Consider the following 19,720-nt stretch of genomic DNA (forward strand, 5'->3'; position numbering starts at 1 on the left):
CCTACCATGTAAGCACCTGAAATGTCTTATGCCAATAAATCTTGAGATAACTCCATGAGGACAGATAATATTATCCCTATTTTATAGGGGAGGAAATGAAACCTTAGAAAAGGCATGTAGGCCAGCAGGTGACATCGTGGCTAAGACACTGGACTCCCACCTAGCTGACTGTAGTTTGAGTCCAGACCCATCGCCTTGAAACTCACACTCGGTGCGTGTGTGTATGTGTGCCCAAAATCCCAGGAGGAGGATGGAGTAAATTGGGACATGGCCATCCCCCCGGGAGGTGATTTCTCATTTTCTTTCTCACTCTCTCTCTCTTGCAAATGCATACATCCTATGGCAAAAACCTTAAACAAAACAAAAGAAAACAAGACTTGTAACTTGCCCCAAATCTCCATTCTAGTGAATGGAATAGAGTGAATAGAGCCGGAATTTGAACACTATTCCGGATCCCAGAATCCACGCCCTTGTTTGCTATTAAATTCAGATACTAAAGTTTCTCCTGTAACCCTCTCCCTCCAGCTCCAGCTCCCCATGCCAGGGCCACCTTCTCTTCTCACAGGGGCTGTTGCAGGGGACTCTGACCAGGGCACCTCTTGTCTCTGCTTTTGTCCATACTTGACTCACTCCCTACCCCATCAGCTTCTGAAACCCAGCTCTCTCCATATTCTGCCATGGACACTTGTCCACTTCTGGCCCCAGACTGGTTTCTACCTTCTTTCACTGGAATCCCTGCTTTCCGGTCCGCTCTGCCGTCCTCTCCTGCCACTGTGTCCTCTAACTGCTAGCTCTATCACCCCCTCGCCGAGCGTGCTGCTCCTGAGCCTGCCGTTCCTCAGCTCTTCCCTCCTCTCCTCTCCCTCCAGCGACTTCTCCAAGCCTCCTTGATTACCTCATTTGTAATTAAGAGCTTAATATTTTATTCTGTCCCAGAGCACTGCTGATAGCTCTCTTATTAGCAACTGACCTACTTTTTAGGCCTCTGAATTAGTAGTGGTTACACTTGTTTTTCACATCTATACCAAACGATAAACGTGAGGAAGCGACCACAGTTTATGCCGTGGTTTTATCCCTTTCCCACCGTCCTTGGTCCCACCACAGGACCTGCCCAGCCTGGGGCCTGGCCCAGAGCGGGCCAGTAACACACCTGCACCAGCAGCCTCGTGTCCAGTTAAAGCTGCTTTCCTCTTTTCTCCAGTCTTAACCGTTTTTGAAATTGCATAACCAGCGGAGAAAACCGGTTAGATCATGCTTAGATTGCTAATATACACTACTTATGGTATTATATCTCTGTGAGGCTTTCTATTTTCCCCCAGTATATTGAAGCTAAAGTTGTTTATTTTTTCCCAGTGCTTTCCTTTCATGAAATGACAGAATGTTGATAGTGTGTTTTCTCTTAATGGTTTCCGCTTGAAAGTTGTACGCAAAGCACTTAGGAATAAAATATTCAGGTATGTTTTGAACTTACAGTAAGGCCTGCCTAATGTGGAGCTGTTTACATTTGTCACATAAAAAAAAGATAAGTAAGAGATGAGGGAGACAAAGTAGCTCATTAAGTAAGAGCAGAGACTCAAGCTAAGGCTTTTTTAAAAATTGTATTTATTATTATTTTCCAATTTGACCAGAGACAGAGAGAAAGACAGAGAGAGAAAGGGAACGTGAGATAGTAAGCCATCAGGTCCAGGATTTGAACCATGGTCGACTGTGGGAGTTTAGCACCCCAACCACCATGCCCCTGCTTGGCTTCAAAGAGCTAAGACTTCTTTTTAATCTTTTTTTTTTTTTTTTTGCTATAGGGCGCGTGCGCTCGCCATAGAGACAGAGAGATAGAAAGTGAGAAATCACCCCCCAGAGGGGATGGGATGGCCACGCCGCAATCCCTTCTCCTCCATTCTTCTCTCGGGATCTTGGGCACGCACGTACATGCGCCCGGCGTGAGTTTAAGCCATCAGATCTGAAACTCGAACCGCAGTCGACTATGTGGAAGTCCAGTGACATAGCATTTACGCTAACTGCTGGTCCCTAAGAGCTAAGACTTCTTAAACTTACTATTTTTTATTTTTTAGTTTCTTCATCTGTGAAATGGATAGTAACTTATTCATAATGTTGTTATAAAGAGTAAATGAGTTGGGAACCAGCAGTTAGCATAATGGCTATGTCGCTGGACTCCCACGTAGTCGACCGCGGTTCACATCCTGGACCCGGTGGCTTAAAACTCACTCTGGGCACGTGTGCGTGCGTGCCCAAGATCCCAAGAGGAGAATGGAGGAAAAGGGATTGCGGCGTGATCATCCCCCCTGGGGGGTGATTTCTCGCTTTCTGTCTCTCTGTCTGTCTCTGTCTGTCTGGCGAGCACACACGCCCTATAGTGAAAACCTCTCCAAAAAAAAAAAAAAAGAGTAAATGAGTTAACCCATTTAAAATGGGAATAGTGGGCTGGCCACATGGCCTACTGGTTAAGGAATACCAGATCCCACATGGCTGATGGGTGCCATGCAAATACTGGCCAGTATCTCCAAAAACATGCCAGGAGCATGTGTGTGCAAGCTCCTGACAGGATGGAGGAGAAGGGATTGCAACATGACTACGCCCCATGGGAGGGCGCGTTCTCTGTCTGTCTTTCTCTTTCTGGTGTATGCACGCATCCTCTGGCAAATAAAAAATAAAATGTGGCACATGAGGCCTGGTGCAGTCTGTAAATGTTCATATCTATGAATGAGTGAGGCACGATAGATTCCAAGGAGGCGAGGTGGGAGGTAAGGAAAATCCCAATGGACAGGCTAACAGCAAGTAGCAGGTAGTGGCTAGGCTCTAGGTCTTCACTGGAACTTAATATGGAAGAGACTGTTCAAGAAATGCTTTCATGTGGGCAATATCATCACCAGTAGTAACTTCTTCAGATAGAAAAATCAAAGTCTGTAGTGTTGGGAGGTGGCATGGTGGTTAAGATGCTGGACTCCCACATGGTCGACTGCGGTTCAAGTCCCAGACCTGACAACTTGCTTTCTCACTTTTCCCTCTTTCTCTTTCTTTCTCTGTCTCACTCTGGTCAAATTAAAAAGTAACAAATAAATACTATGAAATAATTCTTAAAAATAAAAGAAAGTCTATACTACTAAGTGCTTAAAGAAATTGTGTGAATTCTTTCATACCATAGAGGAAAATGAAGATGGGATACCTACCTGTTTTTCCCTGATTACATCATTTAAGGAGAAGGGGAGCCTGGGCACTGAGGAAAGAGAGTGCTGTAACTACAAGAGAGAAATTTGTCATTATGTTGAATTATTGAACCCGTCGGTTTCTTCTCTGGGTTTTCAGAATGACATTCCAAACAAATTTGAAATGAAACTTCGCCGTGCAACTGTTCTTGAGGACTCTTACCGGAGAATTATGGGAGTCAAGAGAGCAGACTTTCTCAAGGCTCGGCTGTGGATTGAGTTCGACGGTGAAAAGGGGTTAGATTATGGAGGAGTCGCCAGAGAATGGTTCTTCCTGATCTCGAAGGAAATGTTTAACCCTTATTATGGGTTGTTCGAATATTCTGCTACGTAAGTGCCTTTACAACGACAGTATATAAAGGGAAAAAAAAATCCCTATTCTCAAAGAAACAGTTGAATGATACAAGGAATATGCATGTTGTGATATAGATCAGAAAAGAGAGATTCTAACTGATGTTTCAGAACTTACTTTTTAATTGTGATAAAATATACATAACATCAAATTTACCGTGGTAACCATTTTAGATGTACAGTTCAGTGACATTAAGGGTATTCACGTTGTCGTACAACCAACACTATGTCCATAACGCTTCCAACTGTACCCATTAAACACTCACCCCCTCCTCCCTGGCAGCCACGCTTCCACTTTCTGTCTCTGTGACTTCAAGCACTCATGTATCTCAGAAATGGAGTCATATGGTATTGTCCTCTTTTATGACTGGTATATTTCTCCTATCATGATGTCCTCAGGGTTCATCCATGTAGTAGCGTGTGTCAGAACTGTCTTCCTCTTAAAGGGTGAATAATATTCCACTCTTTGTGTAGACTATTTTTTTTAATCCATTTACCCATCAGTGGACATTTGGACTACTTCCACCTTTTGACAAAAATTACTTATTTTTCCTCAGGTTTTTGCCCTAGGGCACATGTGCTCACTGCAGAGAGACAGAGAGAGATACAGCAGAAAATCACCCCTTCCTCCCCCCCCCCCCCCTGGGAGAATGGCTATACCTCAGTCCCTTCTCCCCCATTGTTTTGGGGTTTTAGACACCCATGCACACATGCCAGGCATGATTTTCAGGCCACCAGGTTTGGACTTGAATCGTGATCAGCCCTGGGAGTCCAGTGACTTAATCACCACGCCACCTGCTGGTCTCCCAAAATTATTTACCGTTTTTAAAACCACTAAATATAGTGGTCAATCATGCTCATAATGGAGGAAAACAACTCTAAGGAGAAGAAAATAACACATAGATGTCGCATTAAAATTTTCCTGTGGAATATCATGAGGAGCATTTGAATGTGATTGTCTCTACAGGGATAATTATACCCTACAGATCAATCCGAACTCAGGATTGTGTAATGAAGATCACCTCTCTTACTTCAAGTTCATTGGTCGAGTAGCTGGAATGGCAGTTTACCATGGCAAACTATTGGATGGTCGGTATTAAGTATAAAACTTTTTAAAATGTGGGGTTTTTTCCTTTCACTTGGTAATCATTTTGAATTTATTTGATTTTTTGCAAGGTTTTTTCATCCGCCCGTTTTATAAGATGATGCTACACAAACCAATAACGCTTCATGATATGGAATCAGTGGTATGTCTTTTTCACTAATAATATAGAGAAAGTATAATTTAATAGGCAACTGAACATTTTGAATAATTCAAGGTCGTTTTTTGTTTGTTTTAATTTTAAGGGCACATATATTCACCAAACAGAGAGGGAAAGTGAGAAAGCACCCCAGGGAGATGGCCACAACACAATCTCTTCTCCATTTTCCCCTTGGGATTTTGGGTGCATACATGTTTTTCAAGCTGCCACGTCCAGGACTCGAACTGTGCAGTTGACCATATGGAATCTAGCTGCCTTAACCACCACACCACCAGTTGGCCCAGAAGTGTTTTTTTGTTTCTTTCAAGAATTATTTAATTGTATTTATTATTATTATCATTACTATTATTATTATTATTTTCATTTGACAGAGAAAGTTAGAAAGTGAGAAAGCAAGCCACCAGGCATTGGGCTCAAACTGTGGTCGGTCATGTGGGAGCCAAGTGCCTCAACCACCACGCGACCTGCTGGCCCCCAGAATTTATTTTTATGATACAGAAATTAGTAATGTTTATAATGATTCAAAATACTAATGAACATTTCCCCAACATTTTACTATGAAAAGTTTCTAACACGGGACCAGCAATTAGCGTAATGGCTATGTCGCTGGCCTCCCATGTAGTCGACCACAGTTCACGTCCCGGACCCGGTGGCTTAAAACTCATGCCAGGCACATGTGCGTGCATGCCCAAGATCCCAAGAGGAGAATGGAGGAGAATGGGTTGCAGTGTGACCATACCCCCGGGGGGTGATTTCTTGCTTTCTGTCTCACTGTCTCTGTCTGTCTGGCGAGCACATGCGCCCTATAGCAAAAAAAAAAAAAAAAAAAACCTTTCTAAAAGAAAAAAAATGTTTCTAACATGTAATAAAGATGAAAGAATTTTACTATGAACACTTGTATATCCGCCACCCACAGTTGGCCTTTTTTTTAAATATATATTTGCTTTATCATATACTGTCTATTGTTCGTCCTTCTCCATCAATCCACCCTAGTTGTCTCATTGCATGTCAAAGTAAGTTGCAGATATCAGTAAACTTCCCCCCTAAATACTTCAGCATGCTATATGCAATAATCATTTGTCTCTTGCATCAGTATTTAAAGTGGGTTTTTTTTAAATAATGAATGGTATACCTTCTTAAAATGTCAGTCCAAAGGCAAGGCCTTAAATTTAAACTGCTGCGAAGAAACAGAAACCAAGAATGCAATTCCTAGCTCTAGCCTTACTGTGCTGCCGAGTACTCTCACACAGCGTGGCTCATGCACGAATCCCAAGACCTCCTCCTTCTCACCAGGTACTTCTGTTTTAGGTTTTGCCATAGGGCGCATGTGCTTGCTGGAGAAAGACAGGGAGAGGGAGAGTGAGAAATTCCCCATCCTGGGGTAATGGCCACACCGCAGTCTCTTCTCCATTCTCCTCTCGGAATCTTGGGCATACATACTTGTGCCTGGCGTGATTTTTAAGCTCCTGGGTTCAGGACTTGAACTGTTGTGATTTTTAAGCCCCTGGGTTCAGGACTTGAACTGTGTTGGCCATGTGGGAATCCAGTGCCTTACCCACCACACCACCTGCTGGCCCCCAGGTACTCTTTTTATTCCTTTCTTGTTATACTTTTTCCATGCAAACAGAATAAGTCCTTGTAAGTCATAAAATTGTGCAGTTATTTGAGTTGGTTAATTGAGCATCTTGATTTAATTTGAGATTTGTCTTTAATTTGGACCAAGTATAAACAGTGACTTCCTGGTAGCTACTTGGGCATTTCACACAAAGCCTCAGGCCATAAGAGAAAGTGCTTAGGTGCTCCTGGTTATCCAGGCAAGTTAGGATTTATCTGAAAATGACTTTATTTAACCTTTAATTAGATGATAAAAAAAGTCTTTACTTCCACTGCTTCCGCATAGAGATAGATTTTTAAACTTTTCAGCAAGTTGTTTTTGATTGATAGAGTTTTTTTTTTTTACTCTTGCACTTACCTATCACCCATCTTTTTGCAAAATGTGTATATGTGTGTGCAAAAACGTCTCCAACTGACCCTCTTGTCCAATTGTTCAGACCTTTGGCATATTGGCTTTTTTTTTTTTGCAAGTTCAGGGTTCAGGTGTATCCTTATCTATACAAATTTTAAATATGCCATTTTTTTCCACCTAGGATAGCGAATATTACAATTCACTAAGATGGATTCTTGAAAATGATCCGACAGAATTGGACCTCAGATTCATCATAGATGAAGAGCTTTTTGGACAGGTTTGTGAATTTTGACCAATTTCAATGGTACCTCAATTGCAAAACGAATGTTCTAACTTAAGTTCAGATGTTAAAGTGCATACTCAGGCATGTCTGTGCTCTATTTTTATCATTTTTTTCCCAGTAACAAAAGCTCTCTCTCAGCAAGAATTTGTGCTTTTTTTGACATTTGACTCATTCCATATTTATTTTAGTAAAACTAATATTTTAAGGGTTTTTTTTTTTAGCTTTTAGTTTTTGAATAGATTTAATTAAAAAACCCCAGGCTTCTGGTATAATATACTGTGTATACTTTTTTATTTTTCTCACTAAAACAACATATTGAGGTGTCACATTTAATTTTAGACACATCAACATGAGTTGAAAAATGGTGGATCAGAAATAGTTGTCACCAATAAGAACAAAAAGGAATATATTTAGTAAGTATTTAATTAGTAAGTATTTTCCTGAAAATTATTTTGTATTTTCTTTCAGAAACACTCTTTACCATGGTCTTCCACAGGGTGAATCTCAATGTTCTTTTATGTAACAATGCAGTGTTACTACTTGTGTTCAACTTTCCCCTTGGGTCTTTATTTTTTGTTCCCCAACTGAAATATAACTTAAATGTTTTTCTTGGTTCATGTGAGAAGAATGAAACATTTTGTTTCTTTTTAGTCTTGTAATCCAATGGCGATTTGTAAACCGAATCCAGAAGCAAATGGCTGCTTTTAAAGAGGTACTTATTTTCTTTTGTTGGCTCTTCTGTAATTCCAAAGTACAAATCGTCAGTTTCAAATCTTGAGTCTCATCACATCTGAGAAAAATAAGCATGGGGATTGCTTTGTAAAACCAATCTGAATTATATTTTTATATTAACAAAAGATTCCATGAGTAGATGTTCATTGTTAAAAATCAGTCATTCCAGAAGTCTAGGGCAAGCCAGTGGTGTGGTTGGGATGGCTGGATCCTGCATTGCTGACTGTGGGTTCACGTCCTAGACCAGGCGGCTTGAGATGCACACCAGGTGCCTGTGTGTGATGGCCAAAATCCTCCGAGGAGAATGGAGGAGAAGGGACTGTGGCGTCGCCATCCCCATGCTTTCTCACTTTCCCTCTCTCTTTGGCACCTTAAAAGTAAAAAGTAAAAATGTTAAAAAAAAAAAAATCCAGACAATAGATATTGACAGCCTCCACATCTTTTTCTCAGCCCCACTGCCATCACCTTCAGTACCCTTAGAAGAACAGAGGAATAAAGTGCTTGGAGACAGTGTAACGTACCGTTTGTGTCTTTTTCCTAAATAGGACCCCATCTTACATGTTATTTTGTGACTTCTGTCTTCTTTCCTTATCACATACTTATTGGGGACTTTCACATATCAAGACATGTACCTTTCTTTATGACTGCTTCTTATTCATAATATAAATCCATAAGTTATTTAACTTCCCCAACTGGTGGATGTATAAGTAAGTTATTGTCAGACTGCTCGTTCTTTTTTTTCTTTTTCTTTTTTTTTTTTTAAGTTTTTGCCAAAGGGCTTGTGGGCTCACCAGAAACAGAGAGAGAAGGAAAGTGAAAAATCACCCCCAGGGGGATGGCCATGCTGCAGTCTCTTCTCCTCCATTCACCTCTTGGGACAGTGGGGGAGGCCCATGCATGCGCGCACATACACACACACACACACACACACACACACACACACACCTGGCATGATTTTTAGGCTGCTGGGCCAGGACTCGAATTGTGGTGGGCCATGTGGGAATCCAGTGGTCCAACCACTACGCCGCTTGCTATCCCCAACTGTCCTTGACTTTTTCCAGAACAGTTTCAGGGAGGTCGTGGTTTACAGGTCTGTTGGTAGTATGTTAGTTAGATGGGAGATGAACGAGTAGATTCAGGAAGCGTGTAATGCTGTCGAGAACTTGGCTATGAAGGGAGAAGAGACATTTATTTGCTTTTTCATTTCGTTTTTAAGGTAGATATGGCTTGAACACATTTAAATGTATAAAAACTGAGCTCATGAAGGGAGAAAGCCAGCTCTGTGCCTTGTGGTTAAGGCATCTGGATACCACATGGCCGACTGCGTGGTTCAGGTCTCTGACTTAGCAGCTGGAGAAACACATGGGGCACACGTGCATCATGACCAAAACCCCAAAGGGAGGGAGAGGTGGAGGAGAAGGGATGGCTGCGTGAGCACACCCCACGCAGGGCGCTTTCTCCTCTCCCTCTCTCTCTGGTGAGTACACGTACCCTCTAACACATAAACGAACACGCACACATGTATGTATACGAAGAGGTCTAGTGAGACCACCTCCCCAAGGATGCACATGAGGCGTACGTGGAGGGCTGGCCTGGAAGAGGAGGTGGCCCTCTCCCCTTTGCAGGAAGCCATGATGGAGCTGGTGCTGGTTGGGAACTGGAGATACAGCAGATGGGAGGGGGTTTTGTTCTGCATAATTGCCTCTCTGGTTTTTTTTTTGTCAAGTAGAAATGATCTACTGTAATGAAAGGATTTTATGGAGGAAGAGGTGGCTTGAGAAGTTCTGGGAATTTTAAAATGACCACTTTGAGGACTAAATGAGCTAGAAAAATCTATGAACAAACACTTTGTATTGCTAATGTTGAGATCTTAGTTAGGAGTCTAAGAGAGTTTAGTGGTAGAAATATTGGCCAGCCAAAGCCCTAGTGGCTGAGAGAGCTGGGTCCCACATGGCCAACGGTGGTTCCAATCTCAGCCCTGGCAACTTGAAAAACAGGCTAGGGGGGCTGGCAGTGGAATGGTGGTTAAGGGCTCTGGACTCCCATATGGCTGACCTAGATTAGAATCCTGGGCTTGCTTTTTCTGTGTGTGTGTGTGTGTGTGTGTGTGTGTGTGTGTGTATGTCCCTCTCTGGCCAAATTTAAATAAATAAATAAAGTTAAATCATATAATTCTTTAAATAAATAAAGTTAAATAAAATAATTTTAAAAAAGAAAAGAGAAACAGGCTAGGTACATGTACATGTGTGCCCAGAATCCTAATAGGATGAAGAAATGGAGACTAAGGGGTTCAGGTGACCATACCCCTTTGGGGCTGTGTTCTTCCTCTTCCCCTCTGCATGTCTGGACTAGCACATGTGCGTTCTGGCAAAAAAGAAAGCAAAGAAAAGAAATGTATATGAACGTGGATTCCTCCAATAGCACCCAAAAGTTAGAAGTATAAGGATGTGGGGCCAGCAGGTGGCACAGTGCTTAAGGCATGGATTCCCACATAGCCAACTCCGTAGTTCAAGTCCCAGACCCGACACCTTGAGAATCACACCAAGTGCGTGTGTGTGTCCTCCACATCCCGAGAGGAGAAAGGATGAGAAGACCTGTGGAGTGGCCATCCCCTTCAGGGGGTGATTTCATACTTTCCCTTCCTGTCTCTGGCAAGCACACATATGCCCTATGACAAAACAAACCAAAAAAAGAATGTACGTAGAGGGCCAGCCGGGTAACATGGCGATGAAGAACTGCACGGAGGAAGCAGGATCCCACAAGCTGACCAGAATTTAAGTCCCAGGCCCAAAATATGCCACACACGTATGCGTGTGAGCAGTTCCTTAATGAGATGAGACTTGAAGGAAAAAGGATTGTAACATAACCAAGCCATGTTGGAGTTTGGGGGTGCTTCCTCTCTCACATGTATGCACGTATACCTTCTGGCATTTAAAAAAAAAAGAAAAGAAGGATGTGTATTGGGACCAGCAGGTGGCGTGGTGGTTAAAGGCACTGGACTCCCACATGGCTGACCATGGTTTGAGTCCCAGACCTGGTGGCTTGCTTTCTCACTTTCCCTCTCTCTCTCTCTCTTTGTCTCTCTCTGATCAAACTGGAAAAACAATCATAATAATAATTAATAAAGTTAAATAATATAATTGTCTTTTTTTTAAAAAGAATGTGCATTGACTCTGCTAACAAGGTTTTAAAATACATTTCTTTCTGCTAGGGATTTTTTGAACTCATACCACAAGATCTCATCAAAATTTTTGACGAAAATGAACTAGAGGTGAGAGATACTATTTTTATGTTCAAACAGTTTGGGGCTCGTTATCTTCCTTGTTTACACATTGATGTTTCTTGTTATGTAGCTTCTTATGTGTGGGTTGGGAGACGTGGATGTGAACGACTGGAAACAACACACAAAGTATAAAAATGGCTACAGTGTGAACCATCAGGTCATGCAGTGGTTTTGGAAGGTAATTTCAAGCCTTTATTTTCATAAATTACTTTTTTATTTATTTTTTTTTTTGGAGAGGTCTTTTTGCTATAGGGCGCGTGCGCTCACCAGACAGACAGAGACAGACAGAGAGATAGAGAGTGAGAAATCACCCCCCAGGGGGGATGGCCACACCGCAGTCCCTTCTCTTCCATTCTCCTCTTGGGATCTTGGGCACGCACACACATGTGCCCAGCGTGAGTTCAAGTCGCCGGGTCTGGGACTTGAACCACAGTTGACTACATGGGAGTTCAGCGACATAGCCATTATGCTAACTGCTGGTCCCACATAAATTACTTTTTGATAGATTCAGTCATGCTTAAGTCGGTGCTTCTGTGACTGTAATGATACATTACTTACAAGAGAGGAAAATTTCATTTTGTACTGTATACATAAATTTCTGCATATGGCTCCAACTTCAATACATAGGAACCTTCGAAAGATTCATAGGAGTGGGTATTATCAAAAAATGATGCATGTGTTTTGAAATTTTTTGCACCAAAATAAACTCATACTTTAATTTCATTTTTCCGTGAATTTTTTAAGGTCTCCTCCTATTTAAAGCAGGACCAGCAGATGGTATAATGGACTCCATGTAGTCTACTGCAGTTCGAGTCCCAGACCCAGTGGCTTAAAACTCACACAGGCACGTGTGCGTGCATGCCTGAAATCCCGAGAGGAGATTGGAGGAGAAGGGATTGCAGTGTAGCCATCCCCCTTAAGGATGATTTTTACTTTTTGTCTCATTGTCTCTCTGGGGGCCACGCATGCCCTATAGCAAAAAATCTCGTAAAGATAGGTAAAATACTTAGCGTGAAGTAAATGGTAATAATAGCTGAGGTGAGCACTTAGTGTTTCCTAAAGTAGGGGCTCTCAGCAGAACTTGAAATAACCCACAGTATATGCTTGGGACCCCTGCATGGCTCCTTTAAATTTTCTTATTTAAAAAAAAAAATGAAATTTTTTTAAAGAGATTTTTTGCTATAGGGCATGGGTGCTTACCAGAGAGACAGAAAGGAAGAAATCTGTCCCCAGGGGGAATGGTCATGCCACAGTCCCTTCTCCATTCTCCTCTAGGAATTTTGGGCATGCACACACACACACTGGGCATGAGTTTAAGCTGCTGAGACTGGTACTCAAACCCGTGGTCAGCTACTTGGGAGTCCAGCAATGTAGCCATTAGGCCATCTGCTGGTCCCTAAATACAATTTTTTTTTAATTTCTTACTTTTTTAACCCCCTATTTCTCACCCTCTGCCATTTCCCACCCTCCTCCCACACTATCTCAGGGGTCCACAGTTTTTCATTCATTTTTCCCCCCCACATTTTATTGATTCACAAAATTTCTGAAAATTTTGTTCTTTTGTTAGGCTTTAATCTCATTCTAAAGAGTTACCATATAGCCTTGGAAAAATAATAGGTCATGGGAAAAGTTATGATGTATCTTTCCATGCAGAATGTGTCATGACTTTTCCGATGGCCCAATAGTTTTCACAGACTTTATAAAAACCACATAAGTACACTTACAACAAGAAGAAACATGCAAATTTAGTAAATGATTATGCATGCTCTAATGAAATCCTAATAGCAAATTTCTCAGAATTTTTTTTTAACCTTTTCTTCCAGTGCTGTTCCCTAAATGATATTTGTGTCTTCTTCAGGCTGTTTTAATGATGGATTCAGAAAAAAGGATAAGATTGCTTCAGTTTGTCACTGGCACATCTCGCGTGCCCATGAATGGATTTGCTGAACTATATGGTAAGAATTTTCCATAGTTCTTTTTGTTCTTTTTTGGAGAGGTTTTTGCTATAGGGCACGTGCACTCGCCAGAAAGACAGAGAGAAGCAGAGAGACAGAAAGCAAGAAATCACCTCCCAGGGGGGATGGCCACACTGCAATCCCTTCTCCTCAATTCTCCTCTCGGGATCTTGGGCACATATGTATATGTGTCCGGCATGAGGTTAAGCCGCCGGGTCCAGGACTCAAACTGCAGTTGGCTACATGGGAGTCCAACGACATAATCATTACACTAACTGCCAGTACCTCCATAGTTCATTTAAAACTGGAGTGAGGCCAGTAGTCTTTTTAGTTATTTATTTACCTAATTCACTAGAGGGCATGTTTGCTTGCTGAGGGAGAGGCAAGGGAGAAAGCTCCCGTCAGTGGTGGGTGGTCATTCTGCAGCCTTTTCTCCCCCACTTCTCCATCCTGTCAGGATTTCGGTCATACATGTACACATGCCTGGCACGTCTTCAAGCCGCTGGGATTGAGATTTGAACTGTATGGAAGGCCATGTGTGATCTGGCTTCATAACTACCAGGCCACTGGGCCGGCCCGCCAGTCGGCTGCTTAGTCTTCAAGCTTTCTATCATTTACACTGATAGTACCTTAATAAAAGAAATAATGAAGGACCAGGAGTTGGTGTACTGGTTACGTCGCTGGACTCCCACTTAGTCGACTGCCCTTCAAGTCCCAGATCCAGTGGCTTAAAACTCATGCGGGGCCTGCCCCAAAATCCTGAGAGGAGAATGGAGGAGAAAGGAATTTTTTTTTCTTTTTTTGAGGGGGAGGATTTTTTAAAAAAGTTTTTGCCATGGGGCACATGGACTCACCAGACAGAGATATAAAAAAAAGGGAAAATGAAAAATCACCCCCTGGGAGGATGGCCAGGCCACAATCCCTTCTCCTTTCTCCTCTTGGGATTTTGGGCACACATGTCTATGCACCCAGCGTGAGTTTCAAATCACCCAGGCATGGGCTGTGGGGGACTGATAGAGGCCATGTGGGAATCCAGCCACTTTAACCAACTTCTGAGAATTTGAGGGTGGAGATCCCTTAGGCCACTGTTCCTCAGCTGTTATAGGAAAAGGCAAATTTGATAAGGCTGCACGTATCTCTTGATGTTCAGAATAGTTAATGCAGTCTCTTCGAAGTGAAATTCTGGATGGCCTATCATATTACTTTCTGATGATTTACACTGGAGATGTGTCTTGCAAAAAAAGTGCTGCTCCGATGTCTACCACAGCACTGTTCTCACGTTGCTCGTGCTTAGATCCTGTTATTGGAATGACATTTACTTGCTTTTTGTAGAGACCAGCCACAAACCTTTTCGAAAAGGTGTACCTGAAGTTGGCACCCTACTCAGAACAGCAGATAAGATGAGAATTTGTCTGGGAGTTAGAAGTTAGGGACTGCCGCCTAACTGCTAAGCTGAATTTTCCACGCATAGAAATTTTTGCTATCTGAGGGGGTTGCTGCACCTTTCTATCTTCTTGACCGACCTGACCTGGTCTTCTTGTTAAGCTTCATTTGCATGTGTTTGCAGAACCTGCAAGCCACTGCCTTTTCTCTACCTAGAGTCTCCTCTCAGAGTGGTTAGTTTTGCCATTAACCAATCTGTTCACTCCTTGCTAATTGGATTTGTTTGTTTGTTTGTTTGTTTGCATTCACTTTGAAATTATCTTAGTTAACTTTATTTATTTATTTGTTTATTTATTTATTTTAAATTTGACCAGAGAGGGACAGTGTGAGAGAGAAAAAGTGAGAAAATAAGCCACCAGGTCCGGGACTCAAACCGTGGTCAGCCATGTGGAATCCAGCTCCCTTTACCATCACGCTACCAAGCCACAGGACCCAAGACTCAAACCACTCAGTCAGCCATATGAGATCCAGCCACCTTAACCTCCACACCACCTGCCAGCCTTGTTAGTTGGATTTCTTAGCCTTTGTCTTTTTTAGTGCTTTGCCTGACTCCCCTTCCTTTCTCTTCCCTACTTTAGCCAGTTAGTAGAGAAAATTAAGGCAAGACAGACAAACATCCTCTTTCTACCTCTAGTTCCACTTCCCTCTTTTAGGCTACCGCCATTCGGTGATTCCATGAATTGTTTCAAATTTGGAGAAATTCTCTTACACACAGAGCCAGAGTTGTTTGTGTTAGAATATAAATTAAAATTCTTATGCATGCCTAGAAAGAAGCACATATATTATAATATAATATTATATAGCCAATAAAATGTATGTTACGTTTCTATCAGTTGACTTAGAGGAAGTTTTCTCAACGGGTGGCTTAGGTGAAGGAGTCAAGAGGTAGAGAAACATATGATTCTGTGTGTTCTGGGGGGTTTTTTTTGGTTTTGGGGGAGGGTTTTTTTTACAGTTTTATGGCTGTATTTGAAAATCAGCAGTTAGTTCTCATTCACATTGACTCTCTGTAGATTTGTTTTTTGAAAAAGGTAACAGGTACATAGGTCGCCAGAGTGTAGAGCTCGTTGGGTGAATCTTCATCCTCTGCGTTTTCTGGACAACTGCGTACAGATACAACACAGGACATTCCATATTCCTTCGGCCCAGACAGCTGTGTTGAGCCTGATATCAGTGTGCACATCTGTAGTCGCCAACTCCTTCGTGACAAATTTCTGGATCTCTCTGAGTGCCTGGGAGCACATGTCTTGAAGCCCATGCCGTGGATACGCTTGCGAATGTTGGTGCATTCCAGTCACCGCCTCGTTGATGGCAGAACGGCCCTTCTTATTCTTGCCACCTTTTTTTTGTGGGAGTCACTTTGTCCAGGCTAAGCTGAAAAGCCTGCGTGTTCTAGTCCTTTCTGTTGCTAATAATAGGAGATACTTGCCCAGGGTAATTTATAGAAATAGAGGTTTATTTAGCTTATGACTCGAGGTTCAAAGTCCAGGGGCAGCATCTGGCAAGGGTTTTTGGCTGATGACAGCATGGTGGCGGGCTGGAGCATGTGCACCTGTCCATGCGTCTCTGTTCTGGTCTCGTTCCTCTCCTTGTAAAACCCACCAGGAGTCCATCATGATGGGAGTCTGTCCTAAGGTCCTTAGCCCCATTCTCCTTCTGAAGGCTCCACTTTCAACACCATAGCTGGATTAAGTTTTCACCCTCTTAATCCTGTCATAGCCAAATCTCAACACGTGGCATGGGGAACATTCAAGTCATAGCACTGTGTTAGGGAAAACAGTGACAAAAGTACTGAAATTTTAACTGAACGTAATTGATGGGTGATGTATGAAATGTTAAGCTTTTGAGAAAGCTTTCAGATTGAGGATATTAAATATTTTAGTGCTACTTCTGGCAGTTATATACACACACATATGGACATGATTTTAAGAAGTCATGAAGGAAAGTATGAAAAGTTACAGACCATCTTGTCAACATTGATTACCTCGTGGTTAGGGGATGTCGAGGGTTAGAGAAGGAAGAGCCAAGTGAAAACTGTGAGGGGGAAAAAGAGAGAAAGTTTCTAAAAATGTCGATAATAAGAATGTAGACTGTATAATGATCACACACACATAACATTTCCTCTCTATATATGGTCATGCACAGACAGATTCATGACAGATGTTTACCCAGAGTTAATGGTGGATTCGAGGTGACTTTTACATTCATCATATTTTTCTCTATGGTTTTAATTTTTTTATAGTGAGTTTTTTTTTCATTGCCAGAGGACATGTGTGCTCACCAGGCAGAGAGAACAAGAGAAAGCACCCCCCCTCCCCAGTCCTTTTTCCTCCATTTCTCCTGCCCTTCAGGATTCGGGGCATGCATACTCATGTACGCAATGTGTCTTTCAAGCTGCTGGAGCCGGATTTGAAATGTGGTCGGCCATGTGGGATCTGGCTACCAATGCACAGCTATGGAGCTGGCCAGAGAGTATTTATACCATCAGAAAAAATTGAAGCTATTTTCAGTAGGGAGAAAGTGCTCGTTTTCTCCGTGTACCTATGTAGGCAATTGTGTATGAAAATGTCGTTGTGTGCTGGGCTAGGGAACTGCGAAAGCAGTGTCAGGTGGGCTGTGGGCAGAGTCTACAGTGGTCATGAATGCCCTGGTGATGGCTGGACAGTGGACAAATACATCGAGACAGGACTGCCTTATTTTTTTTTTTTTGAGCCTAAAGGAACCAGATTAGTTCTTTGTATGTGTAAATTCTAAATTAGAAAAAAATGATGGGCTTGGGTGCCTGTCAGTAGCTGGTTAAGGCAGCTAGATCCCACATGGCTGACTGCACGGTTCAAATCCAAGACACAGCCGCTTGGGGAACACGCCAGGTGCTTGTGCTCATATGCCCAAACTCCCTGGAGGAGAATGGAGAAGGGACTGCTGTGTGGCCATCCCCTAGCAGGTGATTGCTCACTTCCCCTCTGTCTTTGTCTCTGTCTCCAGTGAGTGCATGTACCCTATAGCAAAACTCAAAACACAAAATTTTTATTCTTTTTTATTTTAGAGAGGTTTTTGTTATAGGGCGCGTGCGCTTGCCAGACAGACAGAGAGACAGAGATATAGACAGCAAGAAATCATCCTCCAGGGGGGATGGCCACACCGCAATCCCTTCTCCTCCATTCTCCTCTCAGGAACTTGGACATGCACGTGCACGTACCTGGCATGAGTTTTAAGCCACTGGGTCTGGGACGTGAACCGCAGTCAACTACATGGGAGTCCAGCAACGTAGCCATTATGGTAACTGCTGGTTCCACAAAACACAAAATTTTTTAAAAAGGAGAAAAGAAAAAAAAGGAAAAATTGGGTTTTGAAATGTTCATATAGAGTAAATGAAACTAAAGAAATTCTTTTTTTTTATAGGCTCCAACGGACCCCAGTCATTTACAGTTGAACAGTGGGGTACCCCTGAAAAGCTGCCAAGAGCTCACACCTGGTAAGCAGTTGCTAAGACTTCCTAGCCAATCCTCAGAGAATAGATTCTCTCTCCCTGTTAGTGTAGGTCCCGGAGGTGCAGCCCCCTCTCTGCAGAGTCTGTGACAGGTACGAATGATGAGGAGTCAGTAACGCTACCCCAGGAATGGGTCTTTCACTCCCAGGTCGGCCTGGGCTCACAGTCCAGGTAGCCCAAGATCAGAAAGACTCACCTGAACTGTGGCCCAAATGTTGCCTCCATCTCATGAGTGATGGGCCATCCCCAAAGACACTAGAACATTCCCTTCTGGAGTTAAAGATGGCAGAGGAGCCCAGACATTTGGAGATTAGGGTTCAGGTAGGGGGACTTGGCCAAAGGTCATAGGGAGAGCCCCTGCCTTGAATTCAGCCCTGTGTCTTCTACCTCTGCTGAGAGCACGCCCCTTAATGTGACTGGCCCATAGTTGCCACCAGAAGCAACACTGCCATGTTACCCACGGTGGTACTCACTTGGGCACTGTCTTTTCTAACCAGTTCTTCTCTGTTCTTGCAGCTTTAATCGCTTGGACTTGCCACCCTATGAATCATTTGAAGAATTATGGGATAAACTTCAGATGGCAATTGAAAACACTCAGGGCTTTGATGGCGTTGATTAAATCCCAAGTCCCAGCCTTCGTTGTCTTACTGCCACCATCTAACAAGCAAAATCTTGACTTCAGATTGTCCAGGGAACTACTAAAACCTGGCCACTGACTCCTCCCAGATATTGGATACAATCCTCTAAAAGTACTAGAAGAGACGTAGGATGGCAACCTACCATTCTTTCGGTCACTTTTAAATGGCATGTGCCTTGACACAGTTCATTCTGTCTTTAGAGTTCACACCGTAGGATGCAGGACTGTGCCTGAAATAGCGAGCTCTGTCCTTCACACTTACCTCTTTTATCGTATTCGCCAGGCAGATCTTTCTTAAACTACTGAAATTATAACTGTGAAATATTTGTGATAAGTGTCATGTGTGAAAAGTTTGATGCTTTTTGAGAAGGAAAACTGAAATTTGGGGGGGGGAAATACCGTAATGTTGAGTTAACTGCGATCTTTAGTGATATTTGCAGCTATTTATTATTTTGTAGACTTGCCTAATGCACCTTACGGCCCACAGTTAAAAAGAAAAAAAAAAAAAAAAGCCTTGGAAGATGTGTTACCTATAGAAGGGATCTTCAAAAAGTTCACAGAAAATGTAGATTAAGAAAAATAACCACGCATAGGGGTTTTTTGGCACCAAAATGAGCACATACTTTATTTTTGTTTTTTGAACTTTTTGAAGTTCCCCCACCAATTTTTTTTTTTTTTCTCTAGGATGCATGTATTCACCAGAGACAGACAGAGAGGGAAAGTGAAAAATCACCCTCCAGGGGTTATGGCCACACAGTTCCTTCCCCTTCATGCTTTTCTCAGGATAATGGGCATGCATGCACATGTACCCAGTGTGATTTTCAAGCCACTGGGTCTGGGACTCAAACCAAAGTTAGTTATGTGGGATCCAGCTGCCTTAACCTCCACACCACCTGCTGGCCCCCCTCATACTTTTAGTCAACTGAATCACTTGCAAAAAAGTGTCGACTTCTCTTTGAAAGTGTTTGGCTTTTGCTAAAAGCAGTTTTACTAAACAAGGTGGTTCATAAGACTTGTGAAGCAAATTCCTATTTGCAGTGGGTGGACAGTATTAAAGGCTTTCTCTTCCCTATATACCCTTATGTGAATTGGTATAG

At 42.6% G+C, this 19,720-nt stretch overlaps 1 protein-coding gene across 7 annotated transcripts in view; it reads left to right on the plus strand.

Annotated features, from left to right (window-relative positions):
• Positions 1 to 19,098, plus strand: part of NEDD4 (NEDD4 E3 ubiquitin protein ligase) — a 166,440-nt gene extending 147,342 nt beyond the window's left edge. For all 7 annotated transcript variants that reach the window (XM_006163286.3, XM_006163282.3, XM_027766253.1 and 4 more), the window contains 11 exons: positions 3,322 to 3,551; positions 4,540 to 4,661; positions 4,749 to 4,819; positions 6,982 to 7,077; positions 7,423 to 7,496; positions 7,735 to 7,795; positions 11,027 to 11,086; positions 11,169 to 11,276; positions 12,957 to 13,053; positions 17,899 to 17,971; positions 18,503 to 19,098. In XM_006163286.3, coding sequence (XP_006163348.1) covers positions 3,322 to 3,551; positions 4,540 to 4,661; positions 4,749 to 4,819; positions 6,982 to 7,077; positions 7,423 to 7,496; positions 7,735 to 7,795; positions 11,027 to 11,086; positions 11,169 to 11,276; positions 12,957 to 13,053; positions 17,899 to 17,971; positions 18,503 to 18,605 — 1,095 coding nt within the window. In that variant the 3' untranslated portion in view covers positions 18,606 to 19,098. The remainder of the gene's footprint in view (positions 1 to 3,321; positions 3,552 to 4,539; positions 4,662 to 4,748; positions 4,820 to 6,981; positions 7,078 to 7,422; positions 7,497 to 7,734; positions 7,796 to 11,026; positions 11,087 to 11,168; positions 11,277 to 12,956; positions 13,054 to 17,898; positions 17,972 to 18,502) is intronic.
• The last annotated feature ends 622 nt before the right edge of the window (positions 19,099 to 19,720 follow it).

The sequence above is a fragment of the Tupaia chinensis genome, unplaced genomic scaffold (genome assembly GCF_000334495.1).
Source record: "Tupaia chinensis unplaced genomic scaffold, TupChi_1.0 Scaffold141943_1, whole genome shotgun sequence".
NCBI classification, from domain to species: Eukaryota; Metazoa; Chordata; class Mammalia; order Scandentia; family Tupaiidae; genus Tupaia; species Tupaia belangeri.